Source organism: Telopea speciosissima, chromosome 3, assembly GCF_018873765.1.
Source record: "Telopea speciosissima isolate NSW1024214 ecotype Mountain lineage chromosome 3, Tspe_v1, whole genome shotgun sequence".
In the NCBI taxonomy this organism is placed as follows: Eukaryota; Viridiplantae; Streptophyta; class Magnoliopsida; order Proteales; family Proteaceae; genus Telopea; species Telopea speciosissima.
In genome coordinates this window covers 5,650,946-5,678,515 of record NC_057918.1, presented here as the reverse complement: position 1 = coordinate 5,678,515, position 27,570 = coordinate 5,650,946, and the positions used below count along the sequence as shown (strand labels likewise).

At 38.7% G+C, this 27,570-nt stretch overlaps 2 protein-coding genes across 3 annotated transcripts; one reads left to right on the top strand and one right to left on the bottom strand.

Annotated features, from left to right (window-relative positions):
• Positions 1-7,967: 7,967 nt before the first annotated feature.
• LOC122654044 lies at positions 7,968-8,414 on the bottom strand. The gene has a single exon (XM_043848013.1). The coding sequence runs from the start codon at positions 8,412-8,414 to the stop codon at positions 7,968-7,970; it is 447 nt and encodes a 148-aa protein (XP_043703948.1).
• Positions 8,415-9,411: 997 nt separating this feature from the next.
• Positions 9,412-17,997, top strand: LOC122654558 (pachytene checkpoint protein 2 homolog). 2 transcript variants are annotated; one of them, XM_043848691.1, is made up of 14 exons: positions 9,412-9,544; positions 9,638-9,701; positions 10,475-10,581; positions 10,660-10,727; positions 11,117-11,220; positions 11,324-11,428; positions 12,056-12,145; positions 12,271-12,346; positions 14,476-14,545; positions 15,792-15,862; positions 15,992-16,082; positions 17,370-17,497; positions 17,637-17,759; positions 17,850-17,997. In XM_043848691.1, the coding sequence occupies exons 3-14, from the start codon at positions 10,476-10,478 to the stop codon at positions 17,988-17,990; spliced, it is 1,173 nt and encodes a 390-aa protein (XP_043704626.1). In that variant the 5' UTR covers positions 9,412-9,544; positions 9,638-9,701; position 10,475; the 3' UTR covers positions 17,991-17,997. The 2 variants fall into 2 exon arrangements, with proteins under 2 accessions (XP_043704626.1, XP_043704625.1); XM_043848690.1 differs by having other exon boundaries at positions 9,417-9,557.
• Positions 17,998-27,570: the final 9,573 nt, after the last annotated feature.

Sequence of the window (27,570 nt, the reverse complement as noted above, 5' to 3'; positions counted from 1 at the left end):
ATTCTAGATATTTGCTCTGTACCTCGTTACATTGTCGAAATCATCCCCCTCGTTCCATCTTTGTTGATGTCCTTGCACTAGTGCACGGGCCACGCGATCAGGCAATGATCTCTTGCACATATATTAATATTTTATAATATTATTTTATTATAGTATATGAACCGAATATAAGAACCGAAATTCAACCATGTAAGAATCAAAGGCTAAAACAGAATAAGGTTCGAATTGAAACTCTATAACACTGAAACCGTCGGTGACAATGGTTTAAAGTTTTATTAAGATAGTAGATCCTTTTGATTTTTTGTTGGGAAATCAGGGAAGGTGTAAACCAAAAGGCTTGAACTCAAGACCTCTTGGTAGGATGGACTTTAACACTCCATACTCTTCCAAATGCGTTAGGTTCACAGCTACCATCATGTTGCTATCCATTTTAACTGCCTCTCGTAAATTAGATGTTTGATACTTGATACTTGAGACTTGAGACTTGAGACTTGAGACTTGTCAGCCTCCCATTGATATAAAGCTCATCCAGACAAGGTTTGATTCAAGTTGTTTCCGTTATGTATTTTAGTGCGTAAACTCTTTTGGCCCATTCTATTTCAAAACGGGCAGTCAATAATCCTTCTAAAGTCTTTGCTCTCCTCGTTTCCTAAAGAATTATTTAATATTGTTCAACAATTACTACTTTTGAACTTAAAAAATTACCCCCTTAAGGGGTTTTCGCTAGGGTTGCAACAGGGTCCGGTTGGGCCGGGTTTTTTAAAACCCCAGTCCAATCCTAATTCCTTTTAGCTGGGCCCAAGCTCGACCCGACCACAACTTAGGGCCTGAAAAATTCAATCCTGATTTGCCCTCAAATTTGGGCTGGGCTGGATTGATCCTAATTGACCCTAATCATGGAGTGGGGGAAGGTAGAGATGCATGGACTGGATTAAGTTGGACAAGGTCTTGGAGAAAATTATAAATTTTATATAAAATAACATTATAATAAATTATATTTTCACTTATGATCTTCATATATAATATATTATATAACAAAATATGTGTGACATTTAAAATTTATAATATATATATATATATATGTGTTATAGTATAATTTAAAATAGGGTCGGGCTGGGCTCAGCCTAAGGCCTCAACTCTAACCCGATCCGACCTTGACTCAGGACCAACAATTTTCAACCCTGACCCGCCCTCAGGGTCAGGTATCTCAGCCCAGACCCTGTTTAGGCTCAGGGCGGGCCAGGGCCGACAGGGCCAAACTTGCATCTTTAGTTTTCGCACACGAAAATGATAAAATTTTACCCACGTTGAAAAAAAGAAGTGTCTTATACATAAACTGATAAAAATAAAATAAAAAAAAGTTATAAAAGATTTGACACTGTAGATGTCCATAAGAAAATCCCCAACATCGGTGCAAACGGCTTAATAGCCCAAACCAGTGTCCCCAGCAGGCCTACTGCTTTTGCCCATTTCTTTCTCATTTGTGAGTTATTAGGAATTAAACTTTCTTTGAGAGTGTTTGATTGAATCACGTACTAAGACATTGGCATCTCCAGGTAGATATTTTAGGTGCCCTGCAGAGGTATATAAACGAAGGAATAAAGTGTCATGGTTTTTCCTCTCCAACTTGTTTTCTTGCGAAAGATAATTGAAAATTCTTTAATGGTGGGACCATAGTTTTCATATTCCCCATAGCCTCCCATGGACCACTTGATTCCATTCACATTAGACTATTTTTCTCAATGGTGTGGTTGTCCTACTTATATTTTGTCAGAAAAACACATGGACGATTAATGAAAGGCCAAAGTGTTTTTCATCACCCATGGTGAATAGAGAATCTCTTCAACCATTGTGATTTAACGTTGCTATTGAACTCATAGAATAGCGAATATGTTTTAAGTATTAATTGATATTGTAATATTGGCCGATATGTATTGGAAAATTTTGGCAGCAACCCTGTTTGCTACCCACAATTGTAAGCGCCAAATTGGAATAATTTCCTTCCCCTTTGGGTTCACAAATACCCTCTTAGGTTTTAATATTTTTCAAAATACCCTAAGGGATTCTAAGTCTGCATATACAATTGGAGCAGCAGGAACATGGCTGCAACCCACACAATAGCCATTTTTTGTTCGTATGTATTGATTGGTATTTATCGGATCCAATATTGATACCTGACTAATATGGATCAGCTGATACCATGCAATGTGGGATTATTCATGAAAAAAGTATTGTTTTGATTTGGAATCGAATCAATACACTTGGATGTGGTTGATCTGTACCGATATCGATATTAGTCTCGATGATGACCTATACCGTTATCGATACCTGACTATAGATTAAGTTTTCCCTCATTGTATGCACCTGCAGTACGTGATGAAGTGATGCTATGATTGAACTCTTCATCCACGAATAACTCCTTTCCTTTATTATTCGTGATCCAAAATATTATTTTTCTCCGGTGGATGAAGAGATTCTCTCTTTCTAATTAGATGCGTGTAGAGAAATAGAGTCGGTAGACATATAGCAGATTAACCTTGGAAGTTTCTCAAACTTAATTAATCACCCGATATGTAATAAAAATCGGTATGATTGGTTCTTGCAAAAGGTGATGCATACAGGTAACAGATTCTCACCACCACCACCAGCTAGTAATGAGATATGCTTTCAAATTTGAAAACTAAAACGAAAAGCGAGAGAGTATAGGATGCTTGCTTATCTCCACCATGCATGGAATCAAATATATTAGTCATATCTATAAATAGACAAATTAATTAGCCTTGGAAGTTATACGTACATACAAGCTAAAGAAAGAAAGAGTAGTAGTAGTTGTTGCCATTGCCATTGCCATCATCTCTCCTACTCCTCTCTCAATTTCCAAGAAGAGAAAATGTGTAGCAATGGATACGAGAACAACCATGCAAAGCAGCACCAGCAGCATGGTTGGAATATCACCAGCGACTACCGTAACTACATCGTCTCTGTTGATGAGATGACGGCGCCGGCACCGGTGCCCGCATACCAAGACTACATCCAATCAGACCCCGTCGCCGTCGCAGTCGTAGTCCCCCCCAGCGTCAACCACAACCAGTACCACAAACATAATGATACTTATGTTGATCAGATCAAAGTTCTTCAAAAGAATAGTGATCATCAGAGGGCTCGGGTGAAGGAGCATATTCATATCGAACAAGACATCGATGTTGAAGCTGATGAGTTCCTTCAACAGAAGCACAAGAACTTCGAGCTAAGCAAGTTGATGTCCATGAGGAGGGGTTTTTGAATTTGAAAAAAAAAAACAATACATATATACATATTATAGTGTACGTGTGAGATTCATGAGCATCATCTAGTCTAGTATATATATATTATATATGGGTTTGGGGGCTAAGATTATATATTACTAGCTAAATAATGCCTCTAGCTAGCTAGATGCATGCCTATTCACACATTTATGTATCTTGACTGTATTGGCTTTTTAGTCACAATAAATGAAGTGCTTTACTTTCAATCCTGATGTCCATGATTGATTTCTCACCAACTAGATGTGTCATTTACAATTAATTGAACAGCATCAAATTAAACCATACCTTATATTTGGGTAAATTGGCGGATCTCCAAGAGGGCATATGATAAAATTTGGGAGAGGTAGGGAGTACTCATTCTACTCTTAGATTATGTTTGGATGCAAGAAAAGAAAAACATTTAAAAAGAAGAGAGACAAAAAAAATTATAAATCTGTTGTTATTTTCATCATTACTTTTGTTTTTTTTTTTTTTTTCCTGTCAAAATGTTTTATTAAAGATAACGTGAAAGCTCATGGCTGAAGATTACAAAAGTCTCTTAGCCAAAGAGACATATAGGAATATGGACATCCTAAGATTTCTCTATGTCATTAGATGATCACCCTTTTCTAATTATCTAGATCGCTGAGGAATATGGATTAACATCAGTGCTTATTGCTATCCATCATCTTTTAGAATAGAACCCTAGGTATCCAGGGTTTTTTCTTCTTCTTATGTTATATATTTTGGAGAATGAATGCTACCCGGTCGTGTGCCTTGCTTGGCGACCATGCCTAGACACTGAAACCACCTAGCCCCTACAAATGATTGCATTGCCCCCATGTAAAGGTGAATATAGTTATTAATAAATAATATTGATTATCAAAACTTTACAAACAATTTACCAAAATACCACTAGATATGGATTTGTATCCAATCAATTACAAGCATATTCTTTCTCTTTTATATTCTCCCAACAATGGATTCCTTGTTGGTGTTTCTTTCTAACATCGCCAAACATTGTGAATCCAGTACATCAATATATAGTCAAGGAGACATCAACCGTTGGCAAAACTCACAATGCATAACCGCATCGTTAAGTACCCCTCATGTCAAGGGACTAATCGTACACTACAGACGAGAATTCCATTCCATCATCAATAGACAGTAACACACATAAAATTCTTGTATGATCTGGTTCACAAACTGTATGTACACTCACACTTGTGTGCAAGAATCTCTATTTCTAAATACACACAAAGTGATGACCATATGAACGGGGTGTCCAGTCTCATCCTTAATCGTAAACAATTTTAGGTTAAAACCTAAGAACTATCAAAACTCGTTAATTAAATAATTTAATCTACATAAATATGAATTTGATGGGCACATTTCCAATAAGACAGTCTAATGTATTAAATAAAATATTAAAGCCACCCTAAAAATGATTCCTATGCATTTTGACCACTCTTTATGCCCGTTTATTTGAGTGGAGAAATTATTTTTCAGGTATTCCCGAAAACTTGAGTGTTTCGAGATAATCTGATGATACTTGCATTTTTCATTTCTTTTTTTCGTAACATACTAATTTTTGGATGTATGGGTTTTGCAAATTACCATAGGCCCACATGGTCAAACCTGTGTTCAACTCCGAAGACAGAAGCCATGCATTGAATGAAATCCAAGGCAAAGCCCCAAATGATCTTTGCATATAATGAATGGCAGAGAGTTTCCACCATCCAGGGTGAAGAGAGAAACTGTTCATCCAATGTGATTTGATGGTCTGAAATGCTCACAGACAATAGTGACTATCATGATTAATTTCCACCTACAATTGATGGTCTGAACTGCTCACAGAAATGGAATCAAATCGTTGATCACAAATTCACAATACCATGGTACCTTATAATCCAAACCCACAAACATAAAGGAAGGGGTGGGGGGAACATTAAAAAAATAAATAAATAAATAAAAACTATTTTTTTTTTTTGAATCGTTATTGGCTTGTGAGGCCAATGATTTTTTGGGTTTAAACTGGATCTATATCGGCTTAGAATTAAAATCCTCTTAATTCATAACCATTTAGTCGGTGTTTAGGCTGCTGGGTAAGTTATAATCTGAACTAAGCAGTTCAAATCTTACTTTTTGGGTCCAAGGAAGCTTTTGGCTTATAAATGTATGGGGAGAGATTATCCATTAAGCATAAACACAGCTAGAATCAAATTCATCTATCCAAGTGCAACCCAGATCCAATCATATTTGTGATTTTATTTTTATTTTTATTTTGGAAATGTGGATCTGGTCCGAATTTGGACCAGGGAATATTAGATCCATATGGAATCCACTGGATTGGACCGGGCCGTGATACTAAGCAGAAGAAGTTGAACGCGTTTAAACTTCAAACAAATTCTATTATGTTTGACCACCACAACTAGTCTTTTCCGTTCACTTTGACATTTCGACGAACAGAAAGAAGGCTTTAAGAGCAACTCCGATTCCGATGGCCTACTTCGAATGAGATCAAAGACGTCAGCTTTACAAATTAATTAAAGGTTCTCTAGCATTTATGTCCTTTTTGTGGATATCATTTTCGCCCTAAGAATCGAAATAGGTTCTCTTAATATTTGTGGGGAATCTCATCAAAAGTTGTACCCAGATACTGAAGAAGCTAAAAGGAAAGGCGCTTTAAAGTAATAATGTAACAAAAAAGCCGATGCTTATCCGTCATCCCAATGATCCCCCACCGCTCTTTCGTCAGTCTTCTCTTCTCGTGTATGGTGTATAGCACTTATGGCCGAGGGAGTGGTCTTAATTTTCTGATGTCGACAAGAAGAGAGCATTAGATGCAAAGTTATCTATTGAGAATAAAAACCCAGTTGATCTTTTGTCTATATACAGGGTAGTTAGGATGGATTGCAGAAGACAGAAGGCAGAGGCAGAGAAATCTACTCGGAGGGGAGGCACGGTCACCACCGCCAAACAAGTCAGTTAGTGAGTCAATAATGAGTGGGTACCCAACTCAAAGGGGCTGGTATTCGCACACCACAGATGACTACCATGATCACGTCAAAAGGATGCTAAGGATGCCCAGTGTTAGCGATGCACCTCCTTACCCAAAGGTCCACACACTCTTCCGGAACGATCACGGGCATCTGGTAGACACTCAGGAGGAGAAGGAGAAGGAGAAGGAGAAGGAGAAGGAGAAAACTACTCAGGCGCCGCAGATGCAAAGCGTGCGAAAGGAAGAAATAGTCATTGAAACTCATTCTAAAGAACCCGTGGAAGAAGAAGATGTTAACGCGGTGGCTGAGGGCTTCATCCAGGAAAAGCGCAGGGGTTTTCAACTCTTCAAATGGAAGTCTATCAAGGCACGTTAAGACCTTAATTACTACTCTACCCTCAACTCTCTCTATACTCCACTTCCTTGTCCCAAGTCTCCTTCTTGACTCGTAAATTAAGGTAGTAGCAGTCTTTATGTACGCTATGGGTGATTATGGAAGCCATGGCTTAATTAAGTACCTCATCGACTCATAATGCAATAAAAATGGTGTGCCTTTATGCTTCTATAGTTTTTATTAACAACTCTTCTCTTCTGTAGTATCTATTGGTATGCTTTATAATATCCATAAAGTTTATGGATCAAGATATCGGTATTGGCCAATATGTATAGATATCATCAGTAGTACTCAATACTGATATGATACCTATATATATATATATATATATATATATATATATATAAAACTTGGCCAAAAAATGAATCATTTTTTAATTTACGCCTGATACGGCCTGATCCATATCGTATCAATATTGGCATTAACAGGGACTAATATGTCCACTGATACCAATATGTATAATTGCCATCTATGGAGGATAGCCCCATCGTATGGTTTGATTCTTGTTGTCAATCACCGGTGGCCAAGTATACCTCCTTGGGTCTTTTAAAAAGATAAAAGGAAAATAAGGATCAATAGTACTTGTCACAATAGTTGAAATTGTAGAGGAATCTTTTCCCCTTCACACCATGATAAGCATTTCTTTGTTTACTTCCTAATAACCAATCATTGTATCATTTAGATTTTCCAAAATATAAATTTAGCCACAGGAAGCATGGCCTATACTAGTGATACAAAGAGGAAAATATTCTTTTTTATCTTTCAATTTTTCATAATTATTCGATATTCTTTATTTTTATTTTGATTGATTTTGATTTTGGCATTTTTTATTTATTTTATTTTTTATAATTGCGTGCAAATCCATTGTGGGTGGTGCTCCCACTATCAAGTATGAGAACCACAAAAAGGCACCCCACTTTGAATCAATTGGTTTTAAGATGAAAGCTTAATATTCTAATTCCAATTTAGCTTGATTTCGAACTGTGCAAAATCGTTGTGATCAAAGATATAAGAGAGAGGGGTTCTGTGCTGAAAGGCTTACGTGAAGTTGAATTCGGATCCAGCAAGGCCTATGAGTGTGCTTACGCTTATTGATTTGTAGTGGCCCGTGGGGGATAGACTTGTCTTCGCGACACTTGCACGCACGAGTTGTAGTGTTCTGCCTTTGAGAATGTCGTCTCATGCGGTAGGAACGATAGAGTTGAAGGCAAACAAGCACAAATACAAGCACTTGGTGTGCTTAATAGTCATCAGAATTAACACAATTAAATCTGAAAGTAGGAAATTATCACAATTGAATGTCATCTTCATTGGGGATTTGCACATTAAATCTTGTCGAAGACATCTGATTAAACAAGTTTCTAAGGCTATTCTTACTCTCCTTGCGTTTCTTTCCAACTTGACTCCACTTTTGGGTTCCATGATCCCAATCCAAATGATCCAACCCAAGCCCTGCCTCTAGCTTCTTTGACAACGTGACTATCTCGTACGAGTCCCACAATGACTGCCTAAAATCCCAATTGGCACCAACCTCTTCTCTCTTGTTGGCCGTGCCCAGCTTGTTCATAGCTTCGAGCTTGAAGCGGGTGGGCCTGCTCTTGAAGCTGCTTCTGTATGCATCGAATTCCTTCGCGGGTTCGATGTTGCCCGAGTGACCATGCCAGGCCTGTGCCACTGCCTTTAGTATTTCGAGCTCTTGCCCTTCTTCTCTCTCTGGGTTTTTCTTCATGGCCATGGCCGTCCTCTATGCAAAGGAAAGCCTCTGGTCGCCATAGGTTTTCTTTTGTAAATGAGGGCCTCAAGTTAAGCATATAAATTATGGGAGGTGGGAAAGAGATAAACGTTTGCCCCCCCCCTATCCATCTCTTCGTTGGAATCGCTTTTTGAGGCCCCAAATTCAGCTCAATGAACTCAGCTCAGCTTGTACACAGGGGTTTACACTTTAAACACCCAGGAATTGGGAATCGGAATCGGAATCGGATCAAGCCAATTGGCCCCATGCTGGTGTAGGGGCCACGCAGCCTATGAACATTTCCCTTCCCTTTCTAATACTCCATACAAATAATCCTTATCACCCAAGGTCTAAGGTATTGATATCGGTATCGATACCTATAATGGTCTCGGCCAATATTGATGTCAATACAAATATGTCGTGTCGGGCTAGATTGAACCATTTGGCTACCGATCAAGGTTTTAAATGCGGAACTGCCATCGAATCAGTCAAAACCGCTCATTAATTGTTGTGAATCAGTTGGATTGATCAGTGCCAATTCCGATTGGAATCAACCGATTTCCAATACGAATCAGGAATCACCGATTTTTGAAACCTTGGTACCCTATCAACGCTATGCCGCTATGGTATTGAGTACTGACAATACGTACCAATACCTTGAACCGTATTTTACTGTTATCAGCACAATTGTTTCAAGCCCATCGGGGTAGAGAGTAGAGACTAGAGTGAATACTGCTCCCACGTGGTCTGTATCGTATATAAACCCCTTAACTTGTCGTCTATCGAACTCAAAAGCTGTCATTAGCATTACTCCCTCCCCCGCTCATTTTCAAAATATGAGATCTTTCTCCTCCACTTCTAGGGTTTGAGGAGTGAACGTCACTCGTATCGTCTCTTTTACTCCCTTCCTCTCGCTCATTTTCAAAAAATGATATCTTTCTCCTCCGTTTCTAGGGTTTGAGTGTGAACGTCTCGCATCGGCTTTTCTGGCTTTGATCTCTACAAATTCATTTGGGAAGATGGGTTCTCCCATGGCAATGGAGATCTCTCTGCAAAATGCTACTGAGACGGAGCCGTGTGAGACGAACGGTGTACAGGAGTCGGCTTCTCCTCCGTTATTGACCGACGACAAGGTTCTTGTTTCTGGTATTGCTCATCTTTCCTAAATTTACTCTTTTCATCCTGAGTTGAGCTTTCGATTTGAGACGTTTGCGGCGATCTTGCAGTTGAAGTTTGCTTGAAACCATCGAGTACCGCTCGGATTGCGGATGTACACGCAGCGGTTGAGAGGTTCGGTTCAAACGTATTTGATATAATGACTATAATTTCTTAGAAGATATTTCTTTTCGTCAATTTGATGGATCAGTTTTTGCCGTTCCATTTGATACTTCTGCACAGTTGTTTTGGGAAATGTTGGAGAAAAGAAGGGAAAAAAAATTAAACAATTCCATGTACTAAGAAAACTTGGAAGAAAATCATAAATTGTTCTTCGAAGGCTTTGAAACAGTTGACATACTCCTTTTAGTGACAAGGGATTTATTGAGATTATCAAGCTACTGGAAGTCTGGAAGGGGGGAGAAAAAAATAAATAAATAAAGGAGAAACTTTTGCATAAAAATTTTGACAACTCGATGAAGAATCAAAATATTCTTCAGAGTTTAATAATGTACTAGTTTCTTTTTCCTTTTTTTAGTAACTCAAGATTTGGTAGCATATTTAAGTTATCAAAGCAAACCAAAATTTTATTGGTTTTTCAAAATCTTGTAAAGAGTCAATGCAGACAATTTGAGGATGCATGGCATTTTTCTCATCTCTTTGGCTTATGTATATCTATATCTCAAGGAAATTTAAAAAATAAACCTGTACATTACTTTGCAGAGGCTCTTTGTGCACTTTTTCAAAGTGACAGCTTGTTTTCATGCATTTGGCATTTGCATGTTGCAGTTTCTCTGTTACTCCTATAGTCCTATGTACTGCATCTTTTTATTTCCTATAATGATAATCCTTTCAATTCCACATTAGTTTTTCTTCTGAAGAAATTCAACATTGTTATTTATTATCAGAATGCTTGAAAAGAGGAGTTTGAGTTATGTTGATGGCCCTGTTCCGGTTCCTGATGATGATACATTTCTCAAAGAAAATGTAGAACGGATCCGTATTTGTGACACAGGTACTCTCCCATCATCTATAAACTTAAGGAGTTTTCTTTTCTGTCCTTGTTTCTGATTTTCAATTTGTTGGTTTGCAGATGAATGGGTAGAGAACCATGAAATTCTCTTGTTCTGGCAAGTCAAACCTGTTGTGCACGTCTTTCAGGTGGTTGAATTATTTTTGGCATAATGTTGCAGTTAAACCGTTTCTTTTTCTTAATAATCATCATTTCATATAGCTGTACTTCAGATGCTCTTAGGTTTTCTTTCGACCGTTTCTTTATATTATATGTAGAATTGTTAAGACTGACTTTGGATCTCTATCCTTGATTTTTTTTTTCCAGTTATTCGGTTCCTTGATATATTTGCATTAATTTTTTTCCCTTTTTGTGTCACCCTTAACTGACCCTATTTAGTTGGGAAAAGGCTGAGTTGAGTTGAGTTGTAATTGTGTCACCCTAGTATTTGCATATTCTTTAGCTTTCCAGTTCATGTCTACATTAATGAGAATTTTTAAATTCAAATGATTTGGGAACATTAAATTGAATTTGGCAGCTTAGTGAGGAGGGACCAGGTGAGGAATCAAGCGGGGATGGCCAGCTTTCTAGCTTCAATGAATGGATTCTTCCTGCCAAAGAGTTTGATGGAATGTGGGAAAGGTTTGCTTAATAACTACTTAATCGGTAAATCCTAATAATTTATTTTTTTGAAATGGTTATCTGTGTTCTGTTTAATCATGGAGGAATATATTTGTTTCTGTAGCTTAATTTATGAAGTTGGTCTCAAGCAAAGGTTGTTGCGATATGCTGCGAGTGCTTTGCTCTTCACTGAGAAAGGTGTTGATCCTTTCCTTGTGTCATGGAACCGGTAAGCATCAATCTGGGAGGTTCACAAATGTAAAATCTCTATATGAGTTCGACTGCTGAAGTATATTCAGCAGAAATAAAGGTTTCTCTTGTTTAGAATTTGTCTCTGACAAGATCAAACATATTCCTCTTGGTGGACTTACATTCTCCATTGAAGATTTTACATCGTGGAAAACCTATCACTTACCATTTTTGCATCTTTCCAAACTTGAAATAACTTGAGTCCCTGAAGATGAGAAAACCTATGGCTATTGATTTCCAATTGCTAGAAAAATGTCAAAGAAAAAAAGGAGGGGGTGGGTGGGTTGTATTTACTACTAAAAAAACAGCAATTATGTTACTAGTTTAATATATGAGAGGTCCACCAGAATAATTGGGGCATATTTAGGATGATTTCCCGTATGCTCTTTTGATAAAATTACTGTTTTGTATTTGCCATTTCATAAAAAAATGTCAGAGAATACTCGTAAGAGAACTATCTCCTCTTTTTTATACACATTGTGGAAAAAGGACAATGCTTTTATTGCTTATTAATTCAATTGTCCTACTGTTACTCTGTAATTAGTACAATTTGACCCCATGAGAATCTCTACTTCAGTCTTTAATGATGTTTATATATGTGTTATAGTGTCATACTTCTCCATGGACCTCCAGGGACTGGAAAAACATCTTTATGTAAAGCATTGGCACAAAAACTTTCTATCCGTTTTAATTCCAGGTTTGTTTTAATTATTGATTTAATAGTTGTTTCATAGCTTGTACTTTTTCCTTATTTTAGAACATGATGACAATTGCCAGGTGGCTTATTTGTTTTCTTCCCCTTGTGTTTGTCCTTGAATTCAGATATCCACAATGCCAGCTGGTTGAAGTTAATGCACATTCTTTATTCAGTAAATGGTTTTCGGAAAGTGGAAAATTGGTACGTGACATCATTCTTTTATTCATACTGTAAGTCATTAGTTATGTATTCCATAGTATCCCCTGAGGAAGATACTTCAATTTGTTGATGAAGTTTTTTATTTTACATTTGCTTTAGCATGTGAGGGTGTTTAGTTTGTTCATTACTGATGATGTTTGGATAACCCTCTTTTAGTGCTGACTAGATAATGTGGTTCTGATATATATAAACCAGTACCAGCAGACAGGATCGAATACAGAGTAGGAAATTCCGGAATCAAGAGAAATTAGATGAAACCAAATCAACAGATTTTCCTGGTCGAGTGTTTCTCTTTATGCTTAGAATAATTACTGAAAATATCAGCCAAATCCGAGGTCTGGATCTGATTATATAGACATGTCAAAGTGGGACTAAAAAACATAAAATCAACCAAACAACTAGTCCTTTGAATGATCAGATTTCAGATTCAATGCACTCAACAGTTATTCAATCTATGATATTGATTATAGACTTGACAGATCAGGAAATCTCAGTTGGTTTGAATAGGCTCTAAAAAGTATCGAATCCCACTTGTAAGAAAATTACAGCATTCAGTCAGAAAAACGAAAACTTGATATTAGGATGGTGTTTAGATTACTGACCATAAGAGTTCTTTGAAATAAGAATGTAAATCAGACCCTTGTTTCCTTGATTTCCAGCAAACCTGATGTAACTAGGATTGCTCTATTGCAATAACAGAAAACTGAATCTCAACTACAGGCTAGAACAGAATCAGATTCAATATTCTTCAATATGAAATCTACCCGTTAAGAGAATAACACATGGGCTTCTCACAGCAAGGAGATGATTTGATTCACCACCTATTAAGGAGCTGATTCTTCACAAGGAATTAGCACTGATTCACCACAGCAGCAATACCAGTCTTTAAAAATACAGAAAACGTGGCACAGAAGAATCCCCTTCTTTTATTTATAGTAGCCACTAAGCAAGAGTTCAAAATGGGCTAGGAAACCCCCTAGCTGTCCCATTCCTTTCAAAAGTCTAAAATAATGTGGACCCAACTTAAAACTCTAAAGAAAATAAAAGAATATAACAACTAAAACAGGACCATTGGACCACCAGTTCAACCAGAACTTAACTTAAAACTTTTAAATTAAAAGAAAGTGGACCCAGACCATGTTAAGCATGTTTAAAATAGAACTGGACCACGTTAGGCCTGATTTGTCTTGGACTTCCTACGCTGGTAAGTCTTTAATTCTGCATCACCAGACTTGGTAATTGACAGTTGATTGGCCCCACAGTAGTCTTAAATTTGAGAACTGCATTGTGCTGATGATAATTTGGTTGTTGATGCTTCTGATAGATACTAGCATCTCTTGGGATGTTTTGGGGTAGTTTCTGGGATGTGATTTCCCCAGACAGGGTTGATTGCAGCTGAGGACATACTCATTATGCAGAATCTTATGGTGCACCACTGGCTCTCTCCGTCTGTCATCTTGGCCCCCTTCTCCTAAGAAGGCCTCATCCAGTTGTGCAGAGGCTTGGGAGGAAATAACTTATTTAGTACCATCTGGTTAGTTCCTGTATAGTCTGCAACACTTACTGAAAAAGACAGGTGGGGCTTATAAAGTCCTTACGAGTCAAATCTCATTATGGTTGATCAATGATACCTGAGGACGATTTTGTTCTGGATCAGGCCCAATTATGTAGGTTTGGATGTACCTCAAAACTTGTTGGCAATATGGTGTATCAAATGATCAGGAGAGTTGGCAGGTCTGTAACAGCTAAAGGACTAGTCTCTGAAAGGTTGAAAGTTAATGATCTTTTTGTGAGGAAAATCAGAATAGATATAGGGTTTTTAGATTAGTAACACGTTGTTACTTAAGACCACATTTTGGTCTTCCAAGAAGCTGCTATATTGATATTTCCTGAGCTGCATAACATAGCAGACAATGGAAATGCATTGGTGTCAGATTGCCTTGATTCAAGCAATTGAAGGTGTTTTCCTGGATTAGCTTTTGATTTCCTCATGTATTTTTTTTCCTCTCTTCTACACAAGGTTTATTCATTTTGTGCATTGATCTCAAGCAGCGTATCTAATAACTATAGTTCATAATGTTCATTTATATGTTTTTATTTTCTCTTCTTAGGTGGCTAAGCTTTTCCAAAAAATTCAAGAAATGGTGGAGGAAGAAAACAACCTGGTATTTGTTGTGATTGGTGAGCTTCGTTTGCACAAAGTACATAATTTTATTTTTTTATCATCTTCCCTTTACTATTTGGGTATTAAGTTTGGTTCCTTTTGGTTTTAGTCTTTTATTAATCTGTGTAGATGCTAATGGAAAAATGCACAACTAAAGGTCTGTAAACATGCGAACAGATGCATATTGCCACAATGGGGTTGGGCTTCTGAGTTCTAACTCCATTCTTTTCTTGGCATAATGAAAATATGGTGGAGATCTAGTTTTCCATGACATAATTAAAATTCATGGTTATTCTTTCTTTCCATTTCTTTTTTGGGTGGTGGTGGTGTGGGGGAGGGGGGGGGCATAGTATTCCCCCTTCTTTTGATTGATTTTGGGGTAGGGCAAGGTGAGGAGGTTAGTGTGTTGCCTCATCCATATGCCCACTTTTATTTCCTGGTCTTTTTGTACGGTGGATAACATGACCTATATTGAAAACATCCTTGTGGTTAGGTGTATATAAATGGTGGAAGCATTTGTAGTGTGATAATTTTTCTAAATTTCCAAACTAGATTTTTTTTTATTGTTGTCCTTTTTCTCCATCTAACTTGTTACAGGATTCTTAGATCAAACTTTCCAAAATTTCAATCTTGAATCTACTTATTATTTTTCCCATCAACCAAGAAATCGACTATATGCAAAATCAAAGGGGTCCATATTGCGTATCAACATATGAAAAAGAATACTTTAGATTTTCTGAAGTTCATTTTAGAAACCAAGTGTTTGACAGATCTGTGCTTCTAGAGTGCCAAGTGAGGACCGAGGGAACATTCCCTTGTGGAGCAAAGGTTGAGAGTTACCATTCTATTCTTCTCTCAATGTAAATACATTTTACACAATGAAAAAATATCCCCATTCTGTCATGGCATATATCCCACTGTAACCAAAACCCTTGTTTACTAAGTCATAGAACAAGAGCAAAGTTGAGAACTCATGATGGATGAGTTGGATTACTAGAATAGCCACAGTTAACAGGTGTAGTGACGATTAGTTTTAGTGGACCACAGAAAATTATGACAATGGTCCTTGGGCCTTTGGCCTTGTAGCCCTTGGGTGGACAAATCTTAAGCATTTTATTAATTCGGACCCTTTTCCTTTTTCTTTTTAACTTTGCTGGATGGATTTTTACTTGGTTATTTTCCTATGGGATCCATGGTTAATTAATTATTTGATTTTTATTAGGAGATTTTTTTTTCCTTAAAATTTTGAAATTTATGCTGCAGATGAAGTTGAAAGTCTGGCTGCTGCTAGAAAGGCTGCCTTGTCAGGGTCTGAACCTTCAGACTCTATTCGAGTAATCTTTCTGCACCTACAAATAAGATTCAACATTAACTAGACAAACTTGGTGGCATAGTTTCTCAGATAAAAAGTAATATGAGCAGTTTCTTAATTTCTTGTGGAACTTGATCTGGTATTTGCACAGGTTGTGAATGCCCTACTCACTCAGATGGACAAGCTAAAATCCTCACCAAATGTGATCATCCTGACTACATCAAATATAACAGCTGCAATTGGTATGTTAGTGTTGGGCCTGTTGGCTTTCAGATTCTGTGAGGCACTGTTTCTCTGCATGAAACACAGAGATAACGAATCAGCTCATAATTTTGTATCTCTTGTTTGGTCTTTAATGCTTGTTTGTTAATTTTCAATCATTTCTTTCTGTCCTTAGAAGCCTGATTCTTCCTCCTGTAGTTTTGCATGTATCTTCGCCTGGTTCAGTTGATTTGAATTTCGTTTGCACTTCACATTCTCAGTTGTCCTACACTAGCTTTTTGAGTTTTCCAATATTTGGCACTTTGGCTAAGTAAGTTGATTTATGAAGATATAAATACTTGATGTGCTATTTTATCATATGCAAATTTACGAACTGGTTTAACATCTCTCCTCCACACCCTTCTCTTAAGTTCAGTTATCAGATTTTTCATGTTTTGAGAGAAGCAACTCTGTTCCAATGATTCATTTGCAGATATGTAAAATCATTGTTAAAATATTTTTATATTTATCTTTTTGGTGTGAAATACTTTCATATTTAGAAATGCTACATAATTATAGCTTCTTTATTATTATGAAGTGAAGCAGAATGGAGCTGTGATACAATGATGTTACAGCTATAGATATTTGGTAATTGTGTTGCTGTTAATGTAATTAAATATTTTTCCAACTATTGTCATCCTGATCCTGTGCTTCTCACCCAAGAGATATCAAATATATCTAGTTTTTTTATACGAATAAATAATTTTCCCTCTGATTGGCTAAGAAAATTCTTTGAATTTTGTGGCACTTGAATGAGTAAGTGCTGATGGGTAATTTAGAGGGAAGAATAGTTTGCAGAGAAGTAAATAGAATATGGAAGGGGGTTTGTTTCTCGTTATCTACAATATATTTCAACTATCCAGTTCCATGCTTGAAAGCACTTTTGTCAGTTTTGGCTATAAAAATCCAGCTAGTTTCTAATGAGGCACCTAAGCATGTAATAGTTAATTCACTTGATCACTATAAATTCGATCCCAATTTGTCCCTCGAGATGATCACATATAACATGGTCATTTTATGAATGTGTAGCCATTATTGATTGCTGTGCATTTTGTTTTTCTTTCTTATGTTCCTTTTACAACCCCCCCCCCCCCCCCACTTTCCTTTCTGTTTGTTTGTACTTCCATTCTTTTTCCATTCATAAAGTTCCATTTGCCTTGACCTAGTGGACAGACATGGCAGTTTATATATTCATGTTGAATTAACCTTGCATGCTGATCATTCTGATATTATTAGAATTGTTAAACTCACCATTGGGTAGATTCCAGATATAGCTTTTGTTGATCGAGCTGATATCAAGGCATATGTTGGACCTCCTACACTTCCAGCACGGTATGAAATACTGAGGTCCTGTATGGAAGAACTTATACGAACCGGGATTCTAACATATCCTGAGGTAGTTCTGATTGTTCGTCACCACTCACTTTACTCAATAGGCTGTGGTGCTTTGAGAATTTTCTAGAGTTTTCTTGGCTGGGTAGCTCAGCTAATTTCATATCCTTTCACCTGCTACAAACATTGGCTTTTTTCTCTAGGGTCAAGTCAAGCTTCCAAACTATCCAACCTTGCGGGAAAAGCTGAACACGCCTGAGATACAGAAGCCTCGTGGCCTACTTTGTCTGTCTAAACAATTGGTTGAAGCTGCCGAATCATGTGAGGTAAGGAATGTAGGTCCTTTTGATTTTAATCTTGGTGGAGGTTTACATGGTCCTGACATTGAACTGTGGTTGGTCTTTTGATTCTCTCAGGGCTTGAGCGGTAGAGCTTTGAGAAAGCTTCCCCTCTTAGCTCATGCAGCTCTGGACAACCCATATTGTCATGATCCTGGCAAGTTTTTGTATACAATGATCGATGTAGCCAAGAGGGAGCTATCCCAGTTATCAGATTGAGCATATTCTAACACTGATCCTATGCAGTGAAGCAAGATCATTGTTTACTTGTGAGTAGGCTCAAGAAACTTGGGAGCAGTGCTTGTACAGACCCAGATGAGAAGCTTTCTGCCAAATTCCATATATGATATATGATAATAGAAGGTTTCTATATCTTTGTATTCTGATTGATGACTCCTATTTATGTATGATATGATACGGGAGGTCATCCAAGTCAAAATGATTCAGAAATAACCTTCTCAGGTTCCAATCCGACTGTCAATAGTCTTACTGGTTAGATTATCCGATATCAACAACTTCCTTGGGTTTAAATCCTGTTCTGTTATTTTTCTTTAAAGCTTGAAATTACAAAGTTCCATGGCTTAAGATTTTAAGTTTCATGCGTTGAGCCTTCTTTATTCAGGACTGGGACCGAGGCGCTGTATGGAAGGCATGGTACAGAAAAGCCCTCCAGAGAAAAAATTACTCAAAACAGAAACGGAATTATTTTCATGTGCGGCAAAAGATCATACAATAGAACCTCTCATACACGCTCAAAAAGAAACAATCAAAGAAAGGATAAAAAACAAGAAAAAGCGAAAAGTTAGAATGACATCGTCGTATACTTCGTCATCTGTTACTGTTACTACATGGTAGATCTACAAAGAGGGCAAGTTCTGTGGTTGTGATCGAACCACTGTTCCAAACATCCCTTGTGAAAGAAATGCATGCAGGACAACTCACAAACTTGCTCATTCTCTTCAAATCCATACAAGCATACACAGCACTCCGTGGAAGAACAACCAAACTCACCATCACCAATTCTACTATTCTCACCGTTATTACTACCCGTGGTATGGGACCTATTGTCACACAAGGCCTTGAAGAGGGTAATCGAGATTCTTCCTTCTCTCTCTCTTTCTGAGAATTGTGAGTTCCCTCCATTTGTCTCATCTTCTAAACGTGGGGGACTTTGAGTGGCCCCAATGACATGAAGCACCCATCTCAACACGTTCTTCAACAGGGCCAACGTAAGAACTGTGTTTATCACCAACACAGGCAGCACCCCTCCAGCTGCACTGGGAAAGTTTGAAAGTCCCATCTCCTCTTCTGTTAATCGTACAAAAAGGCAAAGGTTAGGAGCTCGATCGGCTAACGCTGCACAGTTGATGGTGGCCTATTATGACTGCTTGCTTGCTTAGCTTTCCCATAACCTGGCTGCGGCGAATAAATACGGACAGGTCTCCCTTTAACCACTAACATTCCAACCCTGGTTAACATAGTAACCAAAGTGCTGAGATAGGCTAGTCTATCAAGTGGTGCCACGTACAAGCTGCAGCGCCATGTGTTGAGTGGATCTTTATCCTGCAATTTCCTACCGGTTCCAGTTCCACTAGTGCCCCTAACAGGGGGGTTTAATGATCATTCCATCTCTTCCCAAACATTGTTTGGGTGGGATCCACCCCCTCAGCACTAGGGATTTGTACTAGACAGGGAATTGCAGGAGATAATTTTTCTTGGGGAAGAAATTTTTGCCATTGTCAGGGCCAATGAAAATTAACAATTCAGATCCTCTATGGCTTAGCTGCCCTAGCAGCTTGAGAGGCGTAGACACAACCGCTTGCACAATGAGCTGTGTCTGCGCCGCTCAGGCCACTAGGGCAGCTGCACCGTAGAAGATCTAGATCGAAGAACTAATGGTCTTGAAACTATTCCAGGATTTGCGTAACGTCGTCATCTGTCTAATTGGTTATGGTTACGTGCAAGTCAGCGAAATGAAGAACGGTGAGTGTAGTGTGTAGGGATGAAAGAGCATCCCATAGCGCCACAAAGACGTAAAAAACCCACCCAAGTGGAGCGCGTTCGAACTTCTCATGCAGGGATTAGGGAATAAGGGGCTATCAATCACTTGTGTGGTGGGTGGGTGGTTAGGCTCGATCCGCAATTGCCTGCACCACTAGATTTGGCCCTACGCAACGCCCAAATGTCGAAAAGGGAACAGGAATTCTCAGTTCTGACCTGTTGAGAGGATAGCAGCAGGGGAAAGAAAAAAAGAAGTAGAGGGTGGTAGGTAGATTCTTATATTCTTTCGATTTGATACATTTCCACTAAATAATACCATGGATAGGAAACCTTGACCATAGGATTGAACTCTTACATCCTTTTCAAGCATATATACATAATGAGACAAGGGTGTGAGGTGGTTCATGCTCCGCAAAATCCCTTTCGACACCCCCCCCCCCTCTCCCCTCCCCCACATGGTCACATCCCCAAAGTGCATCCATTCTTTGGTGAAATTCCACCCCTAAATGTAACCTAATTGATGGTGGCTCTTATTTGCAGGAAAAGGAGAGGTTAACTGTGATCCTTAGCGTCATTCAGATGGATAGAGGTCGATTCTCCAAACCAAATCCCATCTCAAATAGCTGACTCACAAGGAAGAGCTTATGTAACTCGTAAGAGTCGTAACACTCAAGTTAGGCCACAATTGGTGTATCACTCTGGTTCCCGACCTCCAGTTGGTTGCAAGGGAAATGGGGAAAAGGAAAAGGAGAGTAAAGGGAAATATGTGTATTTCTTGTAAAAAAATGAATTTTACTTTTCAAAGAAAGATTTGTATTTTATTAAAAGGAGAATGTTCTCTGTGTTGCAGCGCAGCTTGTGCCTAGAAACATGGACAGCCTATACAGGGGACAGGATGATCATTGCACCCACCCCCATGTGCCTGGATACAGGCTACGCTGCGGCACAGGGCATAGCGCCCCTCTACAAAATATTTTTGGATTTTCGGTTTTTTTTTTTTTTTTGATAACAAAAAAATATTTGTATTTCTCTTGCAACTAAATGGTGCCTCTTGTTTTTATTTTGATAGTTAGTACTGCTACATCTAGTACTAACTATCTATCTAACCGTATTAACAAATTTTGTTACATAATCGTCCAAAGCTTCTGGTCTTTTCCTTTGGCTCCCACTTCTGCGCGTGGCTACTTCTTCTAGAGAAATCCTTACCACGTCAGTTGCTCTGGTGACACTAGTCTCAGCCTCATTTTGAGTCATAACAGTACCTTAGTTAAAATATTAATTTTTTTTTTTTATAAAATAAAAAAAAAAAAAAAAATTGAATCTAGACTACATTTTGAAACCCAATTCTTCCCTATTTCCTTCCTTCCATAATACATTTTAGACCCAGATTCTATTTCGAGAATGCATTCTAAGCACAGCCTTAAAGATGTCTAAAACTCTAAATGAAAAGCCATTTTTACCTTTTAACATTGTTAGTTGGGCCAAAATTTAAATCAAAGCATAGGAATCTCCTCTTGCCAGATCATCACTTGGACTCTTCAGTAGGAGGGAGGGTCCACGTGGATTGTCTTCCAAGCAAAGTTATAAGTTTCTTTCCAAATCAGGTTTGGAAAAAGGAAAGGCAGAGTTGGTGAGGTGTCTATGTTTACCCTCACATGTGTTGGCTCTTCTCCTCTTACTCATCAGTCAAGAAGAAGAGAGGGCCTATATAATAATAATACATTTGCATAATCTTTGCTTTGGTGGTCCTGCTTAAACAAACGAACAAAGTGTGATATGCTCCACCGTTTGATGGATAGGAGACATCAGGTGGTCCCTCTATGGGAAAGAAATTGACAAGGCAGTTTAATGATTTGTTTTGCCACGTGGCTAATTTCATTTTGATTGAAATTTGATTTTTTTCGTGCTCAAAGTCACTTTGCACATGGCCAACATCTAATCAGTGGCCATGGGAATTCACCAGAGTTACAGGTCACTCACCCGTGTCTGGTTTCTGTTTTGAATATCTAACTTGAAGAAGAAAGAAAGAAGCTAGAGAGTTTTATATGGACAGGCCTATCCATAGGGTATCTACGGACCACCTATTTGTTGAGATTTTAGGAATTATAATTGGGAGAGGGGGAGGGATAGGCACCAGGCACGTGTGCAGTAAGCTAGCAATAAGTGCCACCAATGAGGGCAAGAGAGTCATTTCAAAGGAGGATAGTGAGAGAGACACAAATGGCGTTTGTTTATGGTACACTAGCGGTGTGTCCAGCCTTTTTCCATTATAAAGTTACATAGATTTTTTCAGTCTATGTAATTTAAGTATAGTGAAGCTACACGTGAAGAATAGTATTTGAGTTGTTGAAAATTATGGAGTTATAGTTTCACATTTATTTGTTTAGGTCGTTTTTTTTTGGTAAGAGGGAAATTTACTGAGAAAGGGGGTGTGTACAAGTAGCAGCTTCACGAGAACAGAGCTCATGAAGCCACTGAGTGGAAAGAGGCCAATCTGTCAAACACACCAATGACAGGGCTTTCCTGGCTAGGGCATCGGCAACACCATTAATAGCACTAGAAATACAGTGAAAAGAAATAGAAGAAAAGGAAGTAGAGAGCTTCCAAATGTCACCAAGCACCACAGCTGAATCGATAGAGGCTGTACACGAGTGATCCAAGATATAGTTCACAACCTCTCTACAATCCGACTCAACCTGAACCTGCGTGAGACCTAACTTAAGAGCCAGCCGCAGAGCAGCACGAACAGCCAGCAGTTCTCCTTGAAGAGCTAAATTGAAACACATGGGAATGGAAACAAACTTTCTCTGATTGCCAGCATGATGTCGCAAAACCAATCCCAGACCACCCTTTGCATTGTCTTGTGGGAGAGCAGCATCACAGTTTATCTTAGTAATACCTGTTGGAGGTACAGTCCAGACTTGAGGGGGGGGGGGGAGTCTCTATCTACAACCTGAGACGAATTCGAGAGATCTGTAGGCTTCCCAACCTCTGCAAATTCCAAATAAGCCTTGTTTGCCATGGAGATGACTTCTGAGGGAGTCCAGCAGATAGAATTGAAGCACAACTCATTCCGAGCTCTCCACAGGTACTAGCACAAGAAGGCTGCCTTCGACAGTGCCTCACGCCCCAACCTTTTCTCATGTGGAAACACGACATCCCAGGTACCTAACCAGCCAGCAATGGTGGGAGTTACATCCGTAGGAGGGGAATAATGAAGAGAACTTCCATGCCAAACCGCTCTTGCGAAGGGACAGTCCAACATCAGATGATCCCCAGTTTCCTTCTCAAATCCGCAGCGTGGGCACACTGGATCAATGGGAATTTGCCGAGCATGAAGACCTGAGCCTGTTGGGAGTCCTTCATTGCAAGTTCTCCAAATAAAGGCTTTTATCTTCGGCAGAGTATCAATCTTCCAAATTCTCCTCCAAACCCTTTCTGGAATCATCTCCCAGTTGCGAACTCTAGATATTGCTGCCCTTGACCTCTGGTCCTCCTCCTCCTTCTTCGCAAGAAGCCAATATGCCGACTTTACAGAGAAGCGCCCATCCTTGGAGGCACCCCAGACCTGAATATCCTCTTCAGCGAAGAAACTAAGAGAGATCTTTAAAATAGCATTAACCTCCGCAGGCTGGAACAGGAGTTGTAAGAGGCTAGTCTTCCACGTGCGGCTAGTTGGATCAATTAAGTCAGCAACAAAAGTGAGCCCACAGTCCACGGGCCTTTGGGATTGCACCTTAGAGTTGGGCAGCGAAGGGATCCAATTGTCCTTCCAAATATCAACCTTACGGCTATCACCAATTTTCCACAATAAACCATCCAAAAGTACCGCCCTCCCCTCCAGCATACTTCTCCAACCCCACGAAGGTCGATTACCCAATTTTGTATGCAAGAAATCAGTGGCAGGGTAGTAAATAGACTTGATAAATCTAGCCCAGTAAGAATTTGGAGTTGACCACAAACGCCAAGCCGCCTTTGCTAAGAGAGCTCGATTCTGCAGCCTTAGTGTTTTAATATACTTGAGGAGCTAGCTCTCTTTCCATCTAATGCCTTCAAGTTTTAAATTTTGTAGAGGAATAAACTCAAATGTTCACTGCGTTAAGTCCAAAAAATTACTTCAAAAGGAGTCCCAGCTTCTAACATGGTTTGAGGTATTAATATCGGATCGTTCCATACGATTAATACTGCACGATTTTGAAGGTGATCGATACTGTATTGCTAGAATGGTACAGACAAAGGGTAAAATAATTAAGAAATCATTTTTAAGGAAACTCAATGATAAACTTGTCCAATCTATCCGATACGGTATCGATATCATATCGATTTTGAAGATGACCGATACCCAATCCGATAGAGTGCACTAAAACCATGGCTTCTAGTCACACCATAGGAAAATGTTGGAGAGAACCTTCACTTTCTTCTCTCAAAGTCTCAACCCTTTTTTAGTTGTGGAAGAACGTGCCAAGACTTTACAGTTGAAGAAGGAAAAAAGAGAAGCACGCGTCCAGGAATTTAAGATAAACTCACTATATATACATGCAGTCCACTACAAGTTAACAGTATGCGTGCTTTCTGCTCTACAAATTATTTCAAAAGTCCCTTCTTACATAAAAGCAACACTGTCACCACTCCACATCTACTACCAAATCTCTCTCTCTCTCTCTCTCTCTCTCTCTCTCTCTCCTCTATATCTTCATATAAATACATGTTTATGTATCCCCTACTCCCCTCACAAGAAAATTCTCATTTCTAACAAACACTGGCTAGGCACCCTTAGCTTCTCTTCTTCCCCACCATGTCTGCTCTCTGTCTGATGAGTTTCTCAAGCAAAATCCTAAGTTCTTATTTCCAGCTACCAGAGTTACTATTTAGATTGCTAATCCCCCATTGTGATGAAATGATGTGGAACTTCTCCAAGCTTTCTTTTGGTGAATCTGGAGACCTTCCCACCACTAAACTCATGTAAATGAAGCTTGCAATTAGGGGAATGGAAAGCTTCTGGTCCGATATATCACTGTTTATATATATGTCTTCAATTCCTTCTTCTTTTTTTTTTTTTTTTTGCTTGTTTTCTCTTTTGGGATTGTTATGTGATCGATGTAAATTTGTTATGGTGAGCTAATTCTGGCATAAACAAGTTAGTTATGTGAGTTCTCCACAGGATTTGTGCATCCAAATTAATGGAGAATGTAAGTAATGTATGTGATTTATATATAATATCTTGATTCCAGTTGCCCTTTTCTCTTTCTCTAAATATTTATTTGTTAATTTCTTGAAGTTTAAGGAGATTAAATGCATTAACATCGACAAGCAAGATCCATTGACTTATATTATTATTATTATCTCATGTTTACAAGATTACATTTCCTTCCTTCAAAATGTTCACAAAACCCTATAGATTTTAGTTTGTTCCCAAATAACACCGTTACCCACGTACGCCCATCCTTCAACCTGCGGCGAATGGATTCTCATTCATGTTGTTTTGACAATTTGGGTTTCCTTCCTTCATGGATTTAAAAAAAAGAATCACATAAAGACAAATCGAATTGGTCGAACCCGATCTTGATTGCTATTGTTCTAGAGTGAGCGATCCAATCTGAGTTTTTAGGATTCAGGCGAAATCTGGCTGATTCCAACTGATTACTAACTAATTCTAATGATCTAGTATAAAAATGAATCGGAATCAGCTAGATCCGGTTAAGATCCGGTCTTGTTTTAAAACCTTGACTCCCTTGAGGCCTTAAAGACCCAAACATAATTTCTCTTGCCGTTAGGATCTGTATCAGACCATCAGTCTCGTCTCCATAGATACCAATTGGGTCATATTAAACTATTTTGCCCTTTATTTTTAGGGATAATGTTCTTTGCACTTGGGGCACAGGATGTGCCAAGATACATGAGGGTGGGCGAAATGATCGATCTGCCCCTATGAATGGTTGTAATCCCATCTTTGTGCTGCCCATGTGTTTAAGCGCAGCCTGTATTAGATGCGCTCCCGGATAGAGAACATCGCTCTTTATTTTTATTAAAAATAATTGAATTGTTTGACAAATTTATCCTTAGTAATGGCTACACCGCTCATATAATATCGATTGTTGATCAATCGATTGATGTCGACATTTGAAACCATGCTTGCCACAAATCTCATGCTCACACTAGCAGGGTTTCAAAAATCGGTGAATCAGATCGGTCGATTTCCAATTTTGATTTTCGACGTTTCGAATGGTTGTTAGAATCAATTTCAGCCAAATCCGATACAATCTGAATCGAAATAGGCAGGAACCGATTCCGTTGCCGATTCCTGGTATTAAAACCCTGCTCACTAGTCACTAGTTCGTGAAGAAGACAACCCAGCCGCCCAGCGGAGGTCAGGTTCAGAATTGAGTGCCGAACTTGGCCTGACTTGTGAAAAGTGAAACCTGAAAGCCTGAAAGGTGGAGTGGAACAGGAGAACAATGGAACTTATGTACCACGGTGGTCCATTTGGGCTTTTCTGAGGGAGAATCAAGCAAGAATGGGAAGGTAAGAGAGCCACGAGAGGTTCTTTCTTTCTGTTCTTCTCAACTTTTTTCTAAGCTGCAGGCACGGGAGCTGCTTTATTTCTTTCACCGTCTCACTGTAGGCGTTGACGAGTAAATGGTGGAGTAGATAGACACCCCCACTCACCTATTTGAAGCAACTTCTATAGTATTCCACTCGATTTCACTACCCAAAAAGTTTCAATTCCTTCTTTTGAAAGAACGAAAAGGAATGATGAAGAACAGCTACACACACAAAGAGAGAGAGAGAGAGGTTTTCCAAATTCTATACCCCAAAAGGAAAAAACATTTTTAATTTTTATGCAAGAGAACATTGCAACTTTGATTTTTTCAAACCCACATCTCAGGGTTTAATGATAGTTTATCCCGGCTGTTCTTTGCCCTCAATCATCCACTAGTAAAATGCAACTTCTCAAAGGGGAAAAGAAAAAAAGATAAAGATTTTGGTAGCTTTTCTGATGAAAGCAAAATCTTAAAACTAGTTTCAAAACTGAGAAGGATACACAGAAAGATATAGTCAGACAGAGATACACCCAGTGGATAGGGTTCCATGACTGACTCCATCCAGTGATAGCAGGATTAGGAAAATCGGAATTGGGCATTAAATCAGTGGGTGCCGATGCGGCGATGCCGGTGCGGATCAGTCAGTGCCTCTCAGAAACCCTAAAACCTGTTTCTCAGATATGAAATCCAGCGATCCTGTGAGAAAACCCTGAAATAGACTGGATTGGAATATCCAGAATCAGGATTAATCACTACCGATCCGATTCCCATTTTCGAACCAGTGAGTGATTGGGAGGAATTTTTTAAACAGTGAGTAATAGGGGGATTGGGGAGGAAGAGGATCCTCTGCCACATGGTTCTAGTGTACGGTATGAGATCAGGTATCGGTCACTTGCAAAATCGTTACGATATCGATACGGTATCTGAATGGATCGATTGTATTGGATAAAATTATCCCTGAATCTCCTTAAAAAAATGCATTTTCTGACCATTTTACCTCTTCTTTGTACCGGATCGGGGATAGGGAATCGGTCATCTAGTAAATCGATATGACACCAATACGGATTGATTTGGATCGGACAATTTTGCCATTTATAGATTTACAGGATCAACTTAGTATCGGGATCATTATGTGCCGATGGTTGCAAGAGCTTCCATATTTTTGGGCAAGCAATTAAGGGCATGTGTGATAACACTTTTGTCAGTGGGCTATGTTTCTATTCCAAAAATAACTTTTTTTATTTCTGTTAATGGGC

What these genes read in the sequence shown, in the direction of transcription:
- LOC122654558 (XM_043848690.1), top strand. Translation starts at nt 9,431, where the DNA reads ATGGGTTCTCCCATGGCAATGGAGATCTCTCTGCAAAATGCTACTGAG. An exon ending in AACCTTCAGACTCTATTCGA is followed by an intron (nt 15,863 to 15,991) that starts GTAATCTTTCTG and finishes GTATTTGCACAG; the next exon opens with GTTGTGAATGCCCTACTCAC. An exon ending in GGATTCTAACATATCCTGAG is followed by an intron (nt 17,498 to 17,636) that starts GTAGTTCTGATT and finishes TTTTTTCTCTAG; the next exon opens with GGTCAAGTCAAGCTTCCAAA.
- LOC122654044 (XM_043848013.1), bottom strand. Translation starts at nt 8,414, where the DNA reads ATGGCCATGAAGAAAAACCCAGAGAGAGAAGAAGGGCAAGAGCTCGAA.